Here is a 21958-nt window from a genome sequence, read left to right as displayed (position 1 = left end):
GAAACGAATAAATAAATGTGCAGCTGCATTACATAACCAAAGTCCAGCCCGGGCCACTCCCGTGACATGATGATGAGTACACTGAGGATATACAATCTTCAACCTCAGCACAGGGGCCTGATTACTGAGCTATGCGCATAAAAGCCAACCCAAGCAAAAGAGACCTCATTACACCTCAATATGATCGTCATCAGGATATGATTAAAAAAATTATAAACTCTTCTTTGGTGATAATTCACCTTCAGATCATGGGGATGGTGCTTCAGTCTATGATAGAGGAGAGACTGGTTGTCACATGGGGAATTTTATAAGATTTGAGAGTTGTGATTCTGAATTCTGTTCATCAAACCAAAACTCCAATCTTATTTAGTTAATAGCTCTTGCTAACAAAAATAAAAGAACATTCAGAACAGACTCAACATTAAAGGGTTAGTTCATCCAAAAATGAAAATTCTGTCATTACTTACTCACCCTCATGTCGTTTCACACCTGTAAGATCTTCGCTCATCTTCGGAACACAAAGTAAGATATTTTTGATAAAATCCGATGGCTCAGTGAGACCTGAATTGCCAGCAAGACAATTAACACTTTCAATGCCCAGAAAGCTACTAAAGACATCGTTAAAACCATCGACAAGACTGTAGTGGTTCAAGCTTAATTTTATGAAGCGGCAAGAATACTTTTTTTGTGCGCAAAAACAAAACAAAAATAATGACTTTATTCAACCATATCTACTCTTCTGTGTCATTCTCATACATCATTTTCATACAATGTCTTTAGTATTTTTCTGGACCTTGAAAGTGTTAATTATATTATCTATGGACGAGTCATAAACCTCTCGAATTTCATCAAAAATATTTTAATTTGTGTTCCGAAGATGAATGAAGGTCTGAAGGGTGTGGAACGACATGAGGGTGAGTAATTGATGACAGAATTTTCATTTTGGGGTGAACTAACCCTTTAATGATAATTAAGGTAGCCTACAATTTAACTGAAAGGTTGAATTGTGTTCCTATATGACAGAAATTGCATTTTATATATAAAATAAATCCAAAATAAACCCACCTTGAGAAATGTTCAATGGAGTAAAAAAGTGTGACAACTTGCCCTGGTCACCACTTTATATAATGAAATGACATTTATATTCTGAATTCAATTTAAGTGCAAGGAAATGATCTACAAAGAATTTGTCACTTCTAAGGGGAAAAGAACCTTCAACAGACCAAACTGGCTTTTCAATTTAGTTTTCAATTTAGGATTCGTGCTCAGTGGTTCCATTTTCAGACTCATCTCACAAAAGAATTGTCTTTTGATTGCATGAAAGCTGTGCTACAGCAATCATACGCAAACAGATACAAAATTCATTTCATTTTGCTCACCTAACTGAAGTTTAATGCAAACCCTTGGGGTGAATTTTATGACATCATAAGAGCCACTACTTATGTGAAGTCTGTTCCAAATTGAAGGCAGCATACTGCAGCCCTCTAAGATTACTGATTTTGGTTTTATTGCATCCAAGAAAAAGAGTGTCTAATTTGATTATATATACTTCATTCAATAGCCAACCAAAAAGTATTGATAAGAAACGCAATATTTATGCATCATCTGTAGGAGATAACAGGAGAATAACATAACCACATTAACAGTGACATTGACAAAAACAATACCAGACAAAGAAACTGCGGAAACTAAGGATATATAAGGCAGAAAGATAATTATAAGTAAAACAGAAAGAGGTGGGTAAGAACTAATTAACAGCAAGGGAAACTAACTAGGGAACAAAAAAAAAAACAGGGAATGATCAAACAGAGAGAAAACGCAACAGAGCGTGACTGTTACATTTATTAGGTTCCATTTCATTTTCGAGATTCTGCCTTAAAAGCTAAGAAAACATCTGGTGTTATTTTTCATCTTAAATACATTTGATATGAATAAATGATATGAATAAATCACATATAAATACTCAGTGGGACCAGATGAAACATCTGAGTAGAAATGGTAAACACTGTAGATCAGAACGCTGTCTAGAAACATCACTGGATATCAACACCATGATGAAAGTGAGCTGGTGTGACCTGCATTTTAAACCTGATGGGGTGGTAACACTTTACTTATGTCACAGGGTCCTTCTATTGTTTGTGTTCCCTGTGCATTTGTTTTGCAACTTTTAGTGGCCGTTTACACTATACCATTTTCATCTAAAATGGAAAACCTTTTATTTACATGATGATGTTTTGGGGGCCTGAAAACGCTAACATTTGAAAACAGGTTTCAAAGTGCAAGTTTTTGAAAATGATATTGTTATTGTCTCTGTGTAAACTACAAAAACATGAATTTGTGAAAATGGCAACGTCATTTTTTTTTTTTTTTTACTTTTTGTACTAGTACATCTTTAGCTTTCCTGCAATGATGTTGTCAAACATCTTGCTGCAGAACACTGACGCATGACTGCTGTGATGGTACTGTAATCTAAAGATGGATCTTGAAATATGACACCATGTAGTATAGTAATATCAGAGATTCTGTACACCAGCCTGCACAGTATATCAGCTTCTGTCTGTGCGTGAGCCACAAACAGCATGTAATCTCACTTTACAGTGATTGAATGGAGGACAGATCAACAGCCCAAGCAATATGGCATTGCTATAACAAGCTATAACTCTAATTACATATATTTAATGATAATTGCTTTATGCTCACCATAAATCAAATTGTATCAGTTTAAATAAAAATTGCAGTCCTTTTTATTTGTCAAAATGAAGCAATAAGTCATTCAGTGAGTCGCAGTGATTTTTCCACAAGTAAAGAGAGCTCTTTGGCACAGTGCAAAATAAAGGTGAAACTCTGTGTGGTAAAATCTCTGTGATGCATGGTCTAGAGTCCCTCAATAACTGATTTTAAACAATAGTTTATAAATATGAAGTTGAAATGATGGTAAAAAGATTTGCATGCACAGGGTGCAAAGTTTTTTTCAAAGTGTACATAAGATTGCAAGCGTAAACTAAATTAGTGTGGCTTCATGCAGCACAAAATAAATATGATCTGTAATGAACAATTTTTTAAAAGATATTTATTTTGCATTAACTTTTTTCTGTTGAACACAAAAGAGGATATTTTAGAGCAGGGCTCATCAACTGGCGGCCCACGGGCCAAATCTGGCCCGCCAATCATCTTCATCCGGCCCACAGCACCCCAATCTCCCTCCTCCTCTTTTCCTGGCGGTGTGGCTAAATTTGGTTAGATATACGTGGCCGCAGTTGTACGGTTATATACGTACTGTTCTTACCACGCACGCTCCTCTGACTGACCTGAGAAATGTTTTATGTACGAATATTTCAGCAGTTATTATGTATGTTCTGTATATCTGTCGACTGAACCAGCGATACCATACCAATTCATTCGTGAATTAATAATATTTTTAGTCTATTCTTTCTTCTCAGTGAATGGGCCAAACGCGCTTGCATAATGATGTGAAATGATTTGGATTCGTTCGGACCACTCTGTCACTGAATCATCTGAAGTTATTTCTCGGTCAGTAACAACAAATTCATGTGTTTCACTAGTTTACTTTGAAATATGCAGCACGGCCCAGTGGATAACGGAACAAAAGCTTAAAGGAACTGTGTTTATTCCCGGTCACCATTATTAAACAGCATCGACACACACCTCTCATTTACAAACTACAAATCACTCAATGATTAAACTAGTTTTAAATCGGATGAAACAGCCTCAACATTCCCAACAAGACTGATGAGGAAAACAGGAGAAACATGCCATGAATGAAGATAGAAAACTTTTAAATCCCAAAATCACCACCCTTACAAACATTTACCATGAATGAATTGTAGTAAATTACCATGGTTTGTGGAAATGTGGAAAATTTATATTGAAAACTGTTATAGCCATTTATGAAGATGATGTGCTCTCAAAACAATTAGCACTGCCATCCAAAACCTCATATTCAGTTCAATTTCACTTCAGAATGAAGTAGACACTGCATTGTTTTCAGTCAACACATGTATTACTGTAAAATCATTGTGCTCATCCTCTCTTTCAGACAGATTAGAGTTTTTATTATTACATACACTCCTAAGTGCTATTATTTTACATTATATTTACAAAATTCCCAGTAGCTCTTGGCATGTACAGATTTAGGAAGATAAATTTTGGTGCACTAAAGTAACTCCATTTGTTTGAAGACAAGTGCATGTGTCATAATATAATCTATATTTGCAAATCTGACACGTGACAACCTGGACAGCGTTACATAACCTGATATGGATATAGACCTGTTAGATCCCTGCATAGAACTAAATGCCAGGACTTTATCTTAGATTTGACTTCAGCTCTTGCATAAGTAGATTAGCCATATGATAAATAGTTAATAAACTCAACATCAAATTATCAAATTATTGATGAATCTGTACGTAACCCGGTAAGAGCAGAAATACATGGCTGTACTTTAAAAATGTACTAATAAAATCTTGGTTCTATAAGGAGTCATATGATATGGCAATAACTATCATGAACACAAATTAGTAAAAACAAGTTTATGTAAGGTTAATATACCTGTGTAGTACAACAACAAGAAGAGAAATATCAAAACTGTCCTTTGAAAAAAAAAGATGCATAGTCATCTGTGACCTTCACATTCTTATCTCATTCTCCGTTCATGTTTTTTATTCATGTCTGTTTCTTCAGTACTGTAAACACAGATAACATAACAATTGTGTTTGTTTATGCTACCTATTGTGAGGAAATTTCCATAGCAACTCAATTAACAATTCAGACATTCATCAGACATCCTTTCTGAAAATGTTACTTATGTTTGGGGTCATGGATCAGTCTACTAATTCATTGTGAAGTCATATGTACTGTGGTTCTGTATATAAACATTTACGTATGTGTGCATAGACACTAAAACATATAATATTGTATTTACAGCCAGTGTTGGAGGCAACGCATTACAAGTAAACCAAGTAACGTTATTAGACTATTTTTTTCAAGTAACTAGTAAAGTAACATATTACTTTTAAATTTACAACAAAATTAGTTAAAACTTTTTCAAATAAGCAACTCAAGTGATACGTGGAGCATACTGAAAGCGTGTTTTCGGGAGCAGATGGATGATGAGTTATATGTATTCCTATTGCTCAGAAAGGACAGTACAACCCTGGTCCAACATATAAACTCTGTTCCATTGTATTACCGTTGTATGAGAACTGGACTGAGCTGGACGATGTTATCACTGTTTTCTCCAAAGCTGCTTTTTGAATCACAGAACGGACATGAATCAACACTGAATTTATTTAATCTGGAAAATTACACTACTTTATTATAGAGTTGCTGTATAGCCGAAACAAACTTTGTTGCGTTATTTTTCAGTTATCACTGTAAAGCTGCTTTTAAAACCATCTGTACTGTAAAAAGCACTATATAAATAAAGATGACTTTACTTTACTCCGGTTGAGTGGTTCTAATTTCATCATGGAGATGGAAGAGGACTACTCCATGGATCCATGGCAAATGAGAAAGAACTAAATTGCATATCACAGCTATGCAGATGACACGCAGATTTACCTAGCCCTATCACCTAACGACTACAGCCCCATTGACTCCCTGTGCCAGTGCATTGATGAAATTAAAAATTGGATGTGCCTAAACTTCCTTCAGTTAAACAAAAGACAAAACTGAAGTCGTTGCATTTGGAAACAAGGATGAAGTTCTCAAAGTGAATATGTACCTTCACTCTAGGGGTCAAACAACTAAAAATATTGCAAAAATATTGCAAGAATTAGATGCCTTGTCTCCAGTCAATACTTATAGAAACTTGTTCATGCTTTCATCACAAGCAGGGTGGATTATTGTAATGGGCTCCTCACTGGCCTTCCCAAAAAGACCATAAGACAGCTGCAGCTCGTACAGAACGCTGCTGCCAGGATTCTGAACAGAACCAGAAAACATGAACACATCACACCAGTGCTTAGGTCCTTGCACTGGCTTCCAGTTGCATTTAGAATTGATTTTAAAGTACTGTTACTTGTTTATAAATCACTCAATGGCCTAGGACCTCAATACACTGCAGATATGCTCATAGAAAATTAACAGATCACTCAGATCATCAGGATCAAGTCATTTAGAAATACCAAGGGTTCACTCAAAGCAAGGAGAGTCTGCTTTTAGCTGTTACGCCAGCCGCAACTGGAACCAGCTTCCAGAAGAGATCAGATGTGCTCCAACAGTAGCCACATTCAAATCCAGACTCAAAACATATATTTTTATCTATGCATTTGATGACTGAGCACTGTGCTATGTCCGAACTGTTTGCATTTTATTTTATACGTATTATCTTTTTATTCTTTTAATTCATTTTCCTGTTTTTATTTCATTTTTAATCTTTAATCATCTTGTCATTTTTTTTTACTTTTAATTATTTTAAATATTGTTGTCTGGTTGAAAGAGCTGGGTGAATTAGGAAGAAAGCATTTGTGATTAGGTTAAAATTTGGGGGACAAACCATGGGGAAATTTGAGCTGTGGTGCATGGTTAAGATATCTCTGGATTAGTCAGGACACTTTCCAAAAGGGAAATTTGAACTCTGTTGCATAGATAAGATATCTCCGGAAGGGGGATTAGGGCTGTGTGGTGCAGTTTGATGTGTCTTGGCAAAAGGGGAGATTGAAACTTTGTTTATCAGTTTGAAGTGCAGTCCTGTCGTGTGAGGAAGATCCATTTTGATCTACTCTGATGAATAGATCCGTTTAGATCCACTCTGACGGACAACAACAACAACAAAAATACTCCCTAAGACTTCCTAGCTCATCCATCAAATGAACAGATAGCAAAATTCTGTTTTTACTGTTATTTCTATTCCTTATGTTCTATTTTTATTATTCTTCTTTATGTAAAGCACTTTGAATTACCATTGTATATGAAATGTGCTATTCAAATAAAACTGCCTTGCCTTGCCTTGCCTATCCAGCTCCATCCTGATCCAATATCTACTCCAGTCCTCCACAAAACAGCATCCAAGCCTTCCACAGACCTAAAGCCAATTCCAGCCATGGACCCTGAGCCAATGCCCACCATGGATCCTGAAGCCATGTTCGTTCCAGTGGGGTTATTAGTAGAGCTGGGTGATGAAGAGTGGCTTTTTTACTGGAATTTGGCAGAGCCTGTTTTCACCCTCATCTCCACCCATGTGCCTCTTACTCCTCTGGTGGTCCCATTCAGCTGGATGGATGTCCTGGTCATGATTTCACCAAGTACAACATGTTCCTGGATCAACATCTTTGTTGATCCTGGAACAACATTCCAATCAACCAATCAGATTTGAGGAACAAGTTTACAGTTTATGTCAAGTTTAGGCTTACAACCAGGTTTAGGTGCTTCTAGATGAGTGTTATTCATCTATCATTCCCCTACGATTTTAGGGATAAATTATGCATAGGATTAGGTTAGAGGTAGGGATATGGTTAGAACTAAATTTTCAGACACAAATGTTGTTTGAGGATCAACAAAACATGTTGATCCAGGAACATGTCTTACTTGTCAAAATCACAGTGACCTCCCTCCTTCACTAGACCCACCCAATCTCCAGCATGTTTCATCGCCACTGGTTCCACCCAGCACTAAGTCTCCTCCGTTGCTGATGGTCTCACACAGCCTCAAGTCTTCATCACTGATGGAACCACCCAGCCTCCCAATCCCTCCGCCTTTGCCAAACTCATCTAATTCCTTGGGCCTGCCTCTGCTGGCTCCCTTCAGCTCCTTCGGTGGCTCCGCTCGACTGCTTGGATTAGCCTTGGGCTTCTCGGTCTCCAGCTTTACCTTGGTGTGAGGATTCCCTGACTGTGCCTCAGGCATCTGAGTCCATTACTCCACTTCGGCCTGTTGCTCCGCCTTGGCTCCTTGATCCCTTGGAAAGGGACTCTTACTCCACCAGAGCCCCCATGGTCTTGTCCACTGCTGGCTCCCTTACCATGGTTTTGGTTTCTATTTCCTTTTGATAGACTCATAGTTTGTATATCATTATTTTCAGTTTCCCTTCGGTTCTCATGGTTTCTAGCTTGTGTTCATTTGTTGATCATGTCACTAAAATTATAAATAATTCTTTTGTAGAATATAAGCAAGTCTAAGCCATTTAAATGACTATTTTCCTAGCAATTAGTGCTGCTCATTTGCAGGGTCCGCTTGATTGGAATTATGTGCACACATGCTAGATTTGGCACAGGTTTTAAGCCGGATGCCCTTCCTGACGCATCCCAGCACCGAGAGTGCTGGGACACACTCACACACTCCTACGGCCAATTTGGCATGTCCAATCCACCTAAACTGCATGTCTTTGGACTGTGTGGGGGAAACCAGAGGAAACCCACGCTGACATGGGGAGAACATGCAAACTTCACACATGGGGAGAACATGCAAACTTCACACAGAAAAGCTTCCTGGCTCAGCTGGGGTGTGAACCAGGGTCCTTCTTGCTGTGGGCGACAGTGCTACCCACAGAGCCACCGTGCCACAAACCATATAAATGACTATATCTCAAAAATGATTAAAAACATATACTCAAAAAGTAGAAAGCTTTTTTTTTTAATTTAGTGCATAAAACTTAAATGTGTTTCTGGGTCAAAGCAACTAAAATGATGGAGCAATTCATAATCATGATTTCAAAATGTGCTTAAATGTATTATACTGAAAGATAATTATTATATTGTAAACAGTGTTTGACTTATGTACATTATGTTCTGGTATTACCTTTTATTATCCTGAACTGTGATTACATTATAAATTGCTACAATGTGTTCATACTGTAATAAATTTCTCATTCAATAACCTATTAAATTATGTGAAAAAATGTTATAGTTATGATATTATGAGCTCAAGATTTTATTATGTTTTAAGGAAATTATTACATTATGAATATATGGTCCCACATTATATTAGGTGGACTTAACTACTATGTACTTACATCAAAAATAAGTACAATGTACTTTTGTGTTCATATTGTATTGCAAAACACTTTTGCTGCTATCGAGGTGGGATACGGGTAAGGTTAGGGACAGGTTTGATGGTATGGGTAGGTTTAAAGGTGGGTTAAGGTGTAAGGAATGGGTCAACAGTGTAATTTATAGAAATTAATTACAATGTAATTACATGCAGGTATTTTTTTAAATATAAGTACAATGTAAGAACAAGTATGTACACAATAAGTGCATTGTATCAAATGATTAATTTAAATGTAAGTACATATTAGTTATTATTATTTTTCATCATTCCGTCTTCAGAGATAAATATTTGACTGTACTCTTGCCTCAAACACTTGGCCTACTGTGTGTACTACTTTAAGGAAATTGAAGGGTTGATATTTTTGGTGTTTTTACAGGTCTGATGGAAACCACATGAGGCACATTGGAGACCTCTTCCTGATTGCTTAGGATCCTCTCAGGATAATGTTCCTCACAGATTCACTGACTGAAATGTGAGGGTGAATAAAACGGAAATATGTGGGCAGTTTACTTGACTTCTTGTAAGCCTAGGTTCATTAGCTGTATAAACATGAATGCCTTACTGAGCAGCCTGAAAGTTTGATGCAAAAAAAGATACATATTTTTATTTTTTTTTCCTTGTGTTCTTCAGCTTTACATTTGAGGTATGACCATGCACAAACAAAACATGAATGTTTCTATAAATAAAGTTAGCTACAGACCTTAATTTTCTCATGAATCAAAAACAGCTACACAAAAAACCCATCTGAAATGTAATATATTCCCTGCATTAGAAATCACATTGGGCAGTTGTTTGCAATGACATCACAGACTGACATCATACACTGACCTTTACCTCTTGCAGTGTGCAATGTTGATTACTGATCTCACATTTAATTAAACCTGTCGTCTTATCATTTTACCTCCACATGACTGCTTTTGTCAAACCTGATGACTTCAAAGCTAAGCTGGGTGATACTGGGCCTGTGCTAGCACTAACTAAATTACTCCCGCCATTTCATTTCCCGGGCTGTGTTATATGCTGACTACACTTATCATTGAATTAACTCTCCAGGGCTCTTTGACCGCAGACTGTCTTTCTCTGCAGTAAAGGTTACCAGGACCTTCTTAAAACACTGGCATTTCAAATCTACAGTTAATACATATATTTATTAAGATGATGGAAAATAACTTTTGTATACAGTGGGACTTTATTTTAGTCTGAAGATCATAAGCAGTCAGTGATTCTAATTTTTAGTGTCAGAAATGTATAGATAGCTGTTTATTGGCCATTGGATGAAAAGGAAATCCACTGCCATGACCACATTAACATGCATATAAAGTTCATATTCCTATTATGTATGTGTCATGTAAATGCATAACCTGATTAAGCCAATATTCCAGATTCTAGAAATCTGAATAAGTTGACTGAAATATGCTTTATTAATCTAAATTCTTTATCATGTAAACTGCTTATCAGGAATGTGTCTCTGTGTTTATTTCCGCATGTCCAAACAAAAGCAATCAGTGCTATGAGACATAGGCAGTTGTGAAAACATCTATCAGAGAAATTTTTGGACACATTTTTGTTTTTACAAACATTAAAAGAAATGAACATATTCCAGTTCACTGTTCTCTTGTATGCTGTTGTCAGGAATTGTCAGGAAAGTTGACTTAATTATTGTGCAGAATTACTATGATAAAAAGACAGATCCCCTAATTTTGGAATATTCTGAAAGCTGTCATGCATTCATCTTTTTATGAATAAAGAACATTCAGAATATGGATGTCAATGAAAATGATGTGCATATAAATGTGGTCAAATGTGGTGAGTTTGTAGCGTACAGTACATGCAGAACTTTGCCAATCTAAAAATAAGCAGCATATGGATTTCCAATATTTCAATCCTGTTCTGGTAACTGAACATTCCATGAAATGTCATTTTAAAAGGCTGTGTTTTGTTGGGTTCAGTGGTGTACAGAGCTTTAACCTTCCCCATCAAATCAAAACAGGGCTATCTGTCCATCATAAATTAATTTCTGACAACAGTGGCAGCATTTAGCTGCATAGAACTGCTTTAGGGACACAAAACATGCTGACTTAATTTAGGCCACATCCACATGAGCTTTCCCTATCCAATCCGTAAACACAGTGTCTCAAGAAATATCTGACTCAAAACGATAGTATGCATGCCGACCAGTATGTGGCAATGTAATTCTGCCACAGAGATAGACTAAAAATGGAGAATATGACTTGGAGCATGCGCATAAACCTTCAGGCTCCTGTCTTGACGAAATGCCTATACGATACAACATTTTTGCGTATACAGCTAAAAGCGTCTCCGTGTGGACGGGCTCTTAGAAAGCTTGTCTCTTTAAAAAAAACATTCGAAAAGACAAAGACTAATTTTAGGCAATAAAGCAATGGGTGTAAAGTATTTAGTGGGTGTAAATGTAATTAGTTACTGTACTTAAGTGTCTTTTTGGCTACGTTGTTGTTTTGCTTAGTATCAAAGATATAAGCAACTTTTACCCTCTACTTGACAACATTTTTGAATAAGTATATGTACTCTTTACTCCAACACATTTGGGATGAGTAATGCAATTACTCGTTACATTTTGCATGACACAACTTTTTCTGTGTCAGTTTATATCTGTTGCAAAAGAAGCGATATCACCATCTACAGGGCATTAAAGGTACTATATCTGGTGTGTTTTGCCCTTACTCACCAAACTGGTCAACAAGGCTACTTAAAGGGTTAGTTCACCCAAAAATGATGTCATTAATGACTCACTCTCATGTCATTCCAAACCCGTAAGACCTCCGTTCATCTTCGGAACATAGTTTAAGATATTTTAGATTTAGTTTGAGAGCTTTCTGTCCCTCCATTGAAAATGTATGTACGGTATACTGTCCATGTTCATCAAAGTAGTCCATGTGACATCAGTGGGTTAGTTAGAAGTTTTTTAAGCATCTAAAATACATTTTGGTCCAAAATTAACAAAAACTACAACTTTATTCAGCATTGTCTTCTCTTCCGGCTCTGTTGTATATCCGCGTTCATGACTCCGGAGTGACGCTGCTTCCTCTTCTTCCTGTTTTATGGCGGTTGGCATCCAGCTTATTGGTGCATTACCGCCCCCTTCTGCTACGGACAGTGATGCTGATGACGTGTTATCTGGTGCGCCCGAGCTTCGTTTACAGTCTGAGGGAGACGCACGCTGTATTCAAGCTATTCTACATTGTTTGTATTTTTGTATTGCTATATTTTTTAAAATGGTGCGTAGGTGTGCATGTCGCAGATGTCCTAATCATGTCACTGTCCGGAGCAGAAGGGGGTGGTAAAGCACCAATAGGCTGGATGCCAACCGCCGTAAAACAGGAAAGAAGAAGAAGAAGAAGAAGAAGCAGCGTCACTGTGGAGTGAAAGCAGATATACAACATATGCTGAGAAGACAATGCTGAATAAAGTCGTAGTTTTTGTTATTTTTGGACCAAAATGTATTTTAGATGCTTCAAAAACATCTAACTAACCCACTGATGTCACATGGACTACTTTGATGATGTTTTTATTATCTTTCTGGACATGGACAGTATACCGTACATACATTTTCAATGGAGGGACAGAAAGCTCTCGGACTAAATCTAAAATGTCTTAAACTGTGTTCCGAAGATGAACGGAGGTCTTACGGGTTTGGAACGACATGAGGGTGAGTCATTAATGACATAATTTTCATTTTTGGGTGAACTAACCCTTTAACGTGAATGCAAGTGCACTAGCAGGTAGTTGCTGAATCGCAGGAGTTTCATACAGTGCACAGCATAAATGAGTTCACCCCCTCTGAAACTTCTGAAAGTCAGTAATTACTCAACTACTTAGAAGACATGTTAGGGTTCTTTAGAGATATAATGTTCCAGCAAGTCTGCTTAACCATTTACCAAAGAAGCATCAAGGTGATAAAATGTTGTGTAGCAAAAATAAGTACACCCTCCTAAAAGTTACTAAATAAAATGAAGAAAAAAAAACTAGTGTAAGTTTAAGGCAATGTCTGTTCAACAGGTAAGTATGTTGAACCAAAACATTTAAAGAGAAGTAATTTTTCTTGACAATTAAAAGTGTTATATAGCCCACTGAATCATTCTGTGACTTAATGCTGACAACAATTAAACCACTTGGGAGTGAACTGTCATGAGACTTATTTCTCAGAACAAAAGAGGACAGTGGTACAAGAGGATTACCAAATCATTGTTTTAACTGTGAAAATATAGCAAAAGTAACACAGAAATTCAAAAACAATGGACTTGTGACAAGGTCCCTGAGATAATCAGGCCTTCATTTTAAGCTTTCATTTAGTGATGAGGGATTTTTTTTGCAAGACAAAGAGCAGGAGAAATACCAAGCAAGTGTCTCAGAGCCAGCAAAAGCTATGAAAAGAGTGACTGTTTATCTCACAGAATAAGATGCAGCCTGCAGAAATGACATGCACGGTTGTTGTTCTCACTGGAACTACCTACTGTACACAATAAAGTCAGTTAGCCATTTCCAAAGCCCATATTTACAAAATATAGATTCTGGGAATCAATACTCTGGTCTCATGAGACCAAATCAATCATTATGGATCTAACAGCATCCAAAATGTTATGGTGTTGCTAGAGGAGGAATACAGTGAGAAGTGTCTGGTTCCCACAGTAAAGTTCAGTGGTAGTAAAGCTCTTATATAGGGATGAATGAGTGCTTAAGGTGTGGGGGAGTTGTGCTTTATCAATGCTGTCATGAATTCCCACACCACTGTGTAATTTAATATACAAACTTGAAATTGAAGATGTTACCCTTTCAGGAGTTAAACAGGACAGACAATTTGTCATGAACTTGTACACTCCGTGCCAAGAAGTGTCAGAGCAGTATGTTCAAAATTATGGAAGGCATACTAAGTACTAGAATATTATACATTTGTTGAATTAAATCTAGGATGTACTCATTTTGGCAATCCTTAATCTAAACAAAATTGTCTAATTTACTTATTTTATGTCTATTAAAATATATTTAAAATATATTTCTCAGTTTTTATTATGTATAAGTTTAATACATTTTAGTTTTGCCATCTTTCCATGAATTGTATTAGTGATCATAAAGAAAATACATCTTTTGTATTTGTTCAGAGGGGGTGTACTCATTTATGCTGTGCACTGTATATGTGATGAGGACATGATGATGAGGCTGAAACCAGCACGTCCGGTGCAAGTAGGCTTTGGCTATTTCATTTTATAACATTATTTTATGTATCCGTTATATTTATGTAACACTTGAGCTTAACTGAGACTTGAGTGTTTGTAGATGTTTAAGTGCTGACTTTGATTTATTGCAATTTTGAGTTGTTCAGTTTTATTTAGATTTTTAGAAAATAAACGTTATTGCTCTCCTCACAAATCAACCATTTCTTGTTTTTGACTGGCATGCCTCTTATTAGGTGTTGAGGACTAGCGCATCTTTGAGCCTACATTCAGTATGAGTAAAATACTGTTCAAATCACATACTCTAAGACTTTTACTCAGGTTGTATTGGAATTGGTGACATTTTCAGTGTAAGGTATCTGTACTTTTACTCAAGTATGGTTTTCAGGTACTCTTTACACCTCTGCAATGAAGTAAAATGTAATGAAACTAAAAAGTACCTATATTTCAATCAAGTGACTGCAGGAAAAAAAAAAAGTGTACACAATTTAGACTAGACTAAATGTGTTCTGTTGTTGTCATTACAGATTAAATGCACATCAATTTAGTGTACAGGTATTAGAGACATCAGAAATAAAAGTTGGGCACATGCAGGGGAACAGATGCTTCATAGAATGCAACTCTTCTGAGGCCTTAACTATTAATACAGAGAGACAGGTATGTCAGGTTTGATCAGTGTTGCCAGCAGACATTTGAGGGTTCAGCAAAAACAACACAGGACTGAATGACGAAGCTAGGGTCCACATCTGTTCGAAAACCAACCAGGACATGCTTTTGTTTACTGCTATACTGCTGATGTTGGTGTGTACTGCCTTTGATGAGAATCATATTGCAGTGCTTCTAAAATTGTATAATAATAATTAAAGTAGTTCAGCCTAATTATAGTCCAAAAAAACTGGAATATGTATCGTAATTTTTAACCAATTATAAGGGAAATATTGTCTAATGAGAGGAAAAACAAACAACAACAACAAAAAAATCCACAGTACAAACTGAATAAGTTTGGCAGAACTAAAAATGCTTCTGACAAAACCGCACTTTTGTATTCTTCAAAAAGCTTACACTGTATGTCCTACTCTTCCCTATTCTACTTACGGGAAAAATGGAACTGGCACTGCGTTCGTTCCGTAAGTAGAATAGGGAAGGCGTAGGACATACAGCATAAGCTTTTTGAAGAATACGAAAGTGCGGTTTTGGCGGAACCACTTGGAAGGCGATCATTTGTTTATATAAAGCACATACATACATTTACATTTTTTTCAAAAATGACCGATCGTTTCGCTAGATAAGACCCTTATTCCTCGTCCGGTATCGTTTAAAGCCCTTTGAAGCTGCACTGAAACTGTAATTTTGACCTTCATCCGTTTGGAGGCCATTGAAGTCCACTATAAGGAGAATAATCCTGGAATGTTTTCATAAAAAAACTTAATTTCTTTTCGACTGAAGAAAGAAAGACATGGACATCTTGGATGACATGGTGGTGATTAAATTATCAGGAATTTTTTATTTGAAAGTGAACTAATCCTTTAAAGACATTATAGAAAATCCTTTTGAGGACTATTCTGTAAATATCCTAATTGTATGTATAATTAAAATATATAAATGTCAGTAGAACAACTATTTCTTATTATTTAAGGCTACAATGACTCTCATTTGTGGCCAATAATAATATTAAGAGTAATAGTGTAAAAGTGATGCCCACATGAAGACAAAACACCAGAGTACACACAACATTAACACTCTGAATTTACATAATGAAGCTTTTAAAATATACAACATAAACAAATGTGATGGTTTTTGTGCAGGGAAATAACCCTTTCTTCTTAAATTAAGGAGACAAATCATCTTTTTACCTATAAAAACAATATTTTTTTTACCAATGTTTTTATGTTGATAATATACAATAAATATGTTGCTTTTACATCAGCAATAATGTTGACATTATTTTTTCCTTTTTGTACAGCAAGTCACACTATTAGTTTACCAACAGCTAGCCTATATAAAAAGCGAGAAAATGACCCTGAATGACAAATGTAAAGAAACTCTTTAGATTTTACAACTTCTGCAGATTTGTAAAAGTCTCCTGCAGCAAATGCAGGGTGCAAAGACAAACAATATACAAACAGTACTGTAAAACTGTACTGTAAAAACTGCAGTGGGATTTCGTTTGTTTCATAGCGAATTATTTGATTCCAGGATCCGGATATAGATTCCAAATTACGATAGAAATTCCAAAAGGAATCCTGTACACATTCCTGTATACTGTGTGATTTTTTAACCCCTTCAGGCAATTTCAAACCAAACAACAAAAATACAACGCATGTTTGAAAAAAAGGCTTTGTTAATAAGTCTGAGCAATACTTGAACAATTAAATATTTGCCGTTGCGTTTTCACATTTCGCACTTCAGCACAACTTTACACCGCAACGGTCAGATTTCGTCATTGTTTACAGGCACTCCACACATTTATTTCAAGGATTTAACACACATGTTGGCATACGAAGCAAATAAAGCGTTACCCACCTCTAGTTTGCATAGACTCGAGCTTTTAGATCGCGACTTTCTGCGCAGGTAGACGGAAAACCATCTTCTCACCGTAAATTTGCGCATGTTTGTGTCCATTGTCCCGGTACGCCTGCTATCCTCAAAAGATAATTTATCTGCCCAGCGTTTAAATCCAGATCAGCACAACAGTGGGGATTTATAGTCGCCTCCCCTCCACTAATCCATAACGCTCACTTATGAGGGGGTGAGGCCATGACCAAGCCAAACATGCAGGTTCGGGGACGGTTGCTGACGCTGACCCGTCCCACTCAAACGGACTCGCTAGTTCGGTTGTAGCACGGCAGAGATGACGGGAGCTGTCCTCATCAGAACCACCTTCATACTCGTGCTGCACTGAAAAACCCTCCCCAATCACTGAGCTCCTTAAAGCTGAAGTGTCATATTTATGTTAATATATTATATATATATATATATATATATATATATATATATATATATATATATATATATATATATATATATATATATATATATATATATATATATATATTTTTTTTTATTCCAACTAAATATGCTGAGGGAATTACAAGAAAGCCATTCATATGTTAATTCACCTAAAATAAATGTAAATGCTGTGGCTCTGTGGGGCTATCAAAACATTGCTCTGATACAGTTGTCTTAACATTGTCACAACCAATGAATGAGTTTGGGGCAGAAGTCACTTACTATGTTTTTTTTTTTTGGCCAATGGAAGATGGGAAGAGAGTGTTCTTAATCGCATTTTTGTTGGCAATGTGTAAACAGCTTGTCATGAAATGTAAAAAAACGTGGCCTTCCCTGACTTCCTAGAAAGCCCGTGGAATGATTTTATGTGAAGGAATAGGGACGTTTTTGCCGGGAAAATCAAAACTATGTGACGTTTGTGACTGAATTATTTCTACATTTTTTGCTTTAAATTACGGATTTGGTATATTAGGACTAATTCTCTTTTTTCTCAGTTATTTTACTTGATTTCCAGATTCAATCATAGGCTCGTTCTTACGTACTAGAGTACATACGCACATGCGCACTCTTCAAAAACGGTGCTTAAAATCTCTTGACAAACTAAAATATGTAACATGACATGACATTTGGTATATATTCTAAAAAAAAATATATATATTGCACTTAACCTCAGATTGCTTATTTTGCTCGAGACAAGGATTTATAAAGTCCCCCTGAAATCCAAATTTAAGTTTTTTAGTTTTTAGTATGAGTATTAGTACACAATGTAACTACAGAAGAGTCAAGTTTTAAATAGGAAAAATATCAAAACTCTTTGGTCATTTTTGAGCGAGATGCTAACGGTCTAATCAGATTCAATGAACTATGCTAAGCTATGCTAAAAGTGGTACCGCCAGACCCGTAGATTGGCTGAATGGATTTGAAAACGGTAAAACTCGACTGTTTAACTCTAGGGGAGTTGGAAAATTAGTCTATTTTCAAAAAAAGTGAGGTGTTCCTTTAAGCTTATGAATAAGCTGGTGAGTTATATAGCCTATGTAATATATGAGCATTCAAAACTTTCAGTCTCTCACTCACTTCCGCTAAAATGGATCACAGATTTTCATGACATCACATTGCACTTCAGCTTCTCATCAAATCTTCTGTCCAATCAAATACTCTGTAGAATCTAAAGCATCCCGCCCCCTTCAGACACTGAAGCTGAGGTTGAAATAGGTAATTTGTTCACACATTTACTAGTTTCTACATGGCACATAGTGCACTATAGAGAATAGGGAACGATTCAGACAGTGTAAATATGCTTTCCATTGACGAGAATGAAATCCATTTTTGCATTAGTGTCACGTGAACAGCTGCAGTGCGAGCACAATCTGCTCTGGCTCAGGGACACAAGAACACAGAGCGGATCATATTCGCGGGCCAAGAGTCGGCTCAGACCATGAAAGGTATCGGACCCGTTTAAATTCTGCATAGAATGATGTATTTTAAAGTGATATAGTGGAGATTAGGAAGATGAACGGTTAGAGATTAGAAGGAAACAGAGGTTTTACTGAGTTTAACGGCTCTGGCCGAGCTGTGGTATAAACGGAAAAAAGGGGCGAAGTTGTTTGATATGTCCCACCCTGTCTTCCTGTTTCAGTTGAAATTACGTCAACACATTGAATAATGCTGCACGTTCCATGGCAATTCACTGGGCCTTTAAGTCCACTTCCCATAAAAACAAGAAATTATGCTTCTAACAAGCTGTCGTTCCAATCACACAAGTTTGCCAATGTTCGTTTGAGCTATGGTTTCGGGAAACACCAAATCATTGAACCATGTAACAATGGATCTTGTGATGTCAGTTGGCTAATTATGCTTTTGGGAAACACACCCCTGTACAGTAATGTCAATATATTACATCAATATATATGACTATAGTCTCACATAGTCTCAAATATACTTTATAATCAAACTATCATAACAATGTATTTTTAATTACCTCATCTGTTGACATGATGCCATTGAATTGCAGAGCTTTGTGCATACATATCCACATTGCTATGTTCAGATGCTTTCTTCACTGCTTTTCTCACCGCTGTCATTATTTGTTAAGTGTTTATTTTCTTATTGAGAGGAGCAGCACATATTCATCTAAATCTCATTCTTATCAGCGTGAATGGCACCTGCATGTTTGTTAATAGTATAATCGCTTTAAAGCCGATATTTCCAAATTCTTTTTGTTCTAAGGAAAGAACGAAAAAGAACTTCACTGTGAGTATACCAGGGCACTGAATCACATTCAGTCTTGTAAATAATGCCGAGTTCACATTGCATGATTTTCAAAGTTGTCAGATCACTGTTCTTTTCACACTGCATAACTATCTGGGGTAGCATTCAGTTGCTGCTGTGTGCACATTGCACGATGGATCGGAGTCAGTAAAATCAAACATTTCATGACTTTACAGTAGGAAGAATTGCATCCTAATGTTGTCTTTGACGTTTTTGAACATGTTTGATAATGCACACTGCGTGATTGTCAGCACCGTTTTGCCTCAGATTTCGGGCATCTGTCTGCGATTTCGCAAAATCTGTTGGCGAGTGAAAATCAGGGCTAAAATCGGGCAGTGTGAACTAGAGAAATAAGTTGCTGGTTGCAGTTCACTTAACGGCCACCGGTGTCACTAATAACTAAATATCTAAATTCTACATATTCATCTTTTTCCTACACCCCATGATGCTTTGTGCTAATTATAGGAGTAACTTCCATTAAACTGTAAACAATCCGTGAAATGCTTATTATTATGAATGTTTTTTTTATGAGAGTGGGTTGAACCATAGACTTACACTGTGCTATGTACACATATTGGTTGATAAACCTCAGTGTACACTATATGCGTTACTGCGAAACATACATCTATATTTTGTGAACTGAATCAGTTGAAATTAATTTTTATTTTATTGCAGCATTTTTTTCTGTGACGCCTGGGGTGTTTAAACCGTTTATGCCAGGTAAGTGCTCTGACCACAGCTCTTTTTAGCTGCAGGGGTTTTTGTGCTGAGAGCAAAGGAGAGATTGCATTGATACAACCCCCCTTGAACAGTTTAGAGGTGAAAACATGTTGTGTTTTATAACAGTTGTGCTTATTTTATCCTGCAATCATTTTGCTTTTTGGGCATTGACATTACTGTATTTTATCAAGCTTCATAAAAGACAGAGGTAAGGTATACTACAAATGAGAAATAGCCTAAAGTATGCAACAACATACAGCAGCATTTTCACCACACCTAATTTGTCACATAAAATATTTAAGGAAAATATTGTTTTAGAAGTATAGATAGTTTATGACACTGATTGAACATATTCCGTGAGTTTTATATTGATTGGCTAAATGAGGCGGTGAGTCATCAGGCACTGAGGAGAGAGCTGGCTGTGCTCTATAAATAGAAACAACTGACCTGGCCTTACAGGCTAATCTTGATTTGAAAGGCTGAGCAGGGACATCTTCAGACGCCTGGTGGTACCTGCAGCCTTAGTTGTGAATTTTACTCAGTGCTTAAAGGCACTCTAAGCAAATTTTCTTTGAAACATCATTACAATATGATAGATAAGGTGTCGTAACATATTACAACTCTATTTGTAAAAGGGAATTTCACAAAAAAACACAAAGAAACTACAAGTAACGCACTGAATTAAGATGGAAAGAATATAGAATATTTTCTTGTAAAATGTACTCCAATAATCTTTATTTACAACTTTGAAATTATATATATATATATATATACATAGATGTGTGTGTGTCCTTTTCTTTTTTATCCAATCAGAAAGCCTAGCTCAGGGCTTCTCAACTCTGGCCTTTGAGGTCCTGACCTTTGCTGCATCCCATTTGCCTACTTCTACTATGCCATAAAAGTAAGTACAGTTTGGTAAAGAAAAAAGTACATACTTTTGAGTGTTGAGCAGAATAGTAGGCAAGCTTTGGGACATACTTCATCATAATTGCATCTTTAACAGACAGCCCTGTCGCTTAGTTAAGTGCATCCTGTCACCGTTTAAACTGCCCTGTCAATCATCTTGTTACAGATAAAATCCTACACATACAATTCAATTTAATTTTCTACCGTATTGGAGAGAAATGTAGTAGCATTTTGATTTGCCAGTCATGGGAATTTCATGTGGAGGACTCTCAATAATGATGCATTTAAAAGTTAATGACCATACATAATTTTTTATAAAAGTTCACAATGATGTTGCAGATTAAATATAATGTGGATAACAATGAACAAATATGTTTTTGTCAGGTTAGATACTGATTATTAATCACTCCAACCCCTTTATCTAAACCTATAGATAACACCTCTATCTCTACTTAAAGGGTTAGTTCACCCAAAAATGAAAATTCTGTCATTTATTACTCACCCTCATGCCGTTCCACACCCGTAAGACCCTCATTAGTCTTCAGAAAACAAATTAAGATATTTTTGTTGAAATCCGATGGCTCCGTGAGGCCTGCAATGGGAGCAATGACGTTTCCTCTCTCAGGATCTATAAAGGTACTAAAAACATATTTAAATCAGTTCATGTGAGTACAGTGGTTCAATATTGATATTATAAAGTGACGAGAATATTTTTGGTGTGCCAAAAAAACGAAATAACGACTTATATAGTGATGGCCGATTTCAAAACACTGCTTCAGGAAGCTTCAGAGCGTTATGAATCAGCATGTCGAATCAGCAGTTCGGAGTGCCAA

The 21958-nt window shown here is 36.4% G+C and overlaps 1 protein-coding gene across 1 annotated transcript in view; it reads right to left on the bottom strand.

Annotated features, from left to right (window-relative positions):
• The window catches only part of rps6ka2 (ribosomal protein S6 kinase, polypeptide 2), a 62041-nt gene extending 45200 nt beyond the window's left edge, over positions 1-16841 (bottom strand). Inside the window, exon 1 of the mRNA XM_067386692.1 lies at positions 16743-16841. Coding sequence (XP_067242793.1) covers positions 16743-16841 — 99 coding nt within the window. The remainder of the gene's footprint in view (positions 1-16742) is intronic.
• Between the last annotated feature and the right edge of the window lie 5117 nt (positions 16842-21958).

This window comes from Chanodichthys erythropterus, chromosome 5, assembly GCF_024489055.1.
Source record: "Chanodichthys erythropterus isolate Z2021 chromosome 5, ASM2448905v1, whole genome shotgun sequence".
NCBI lineage: Eukaryota > Metazoa > Chordata > Actinopteri > Cypriniformes > Xenocyprididae > Chanodichthys > Chanodichthys erythropterus.
This window is presented reverse-complemented; position numbering and strand designations above follow the sequence as displayed.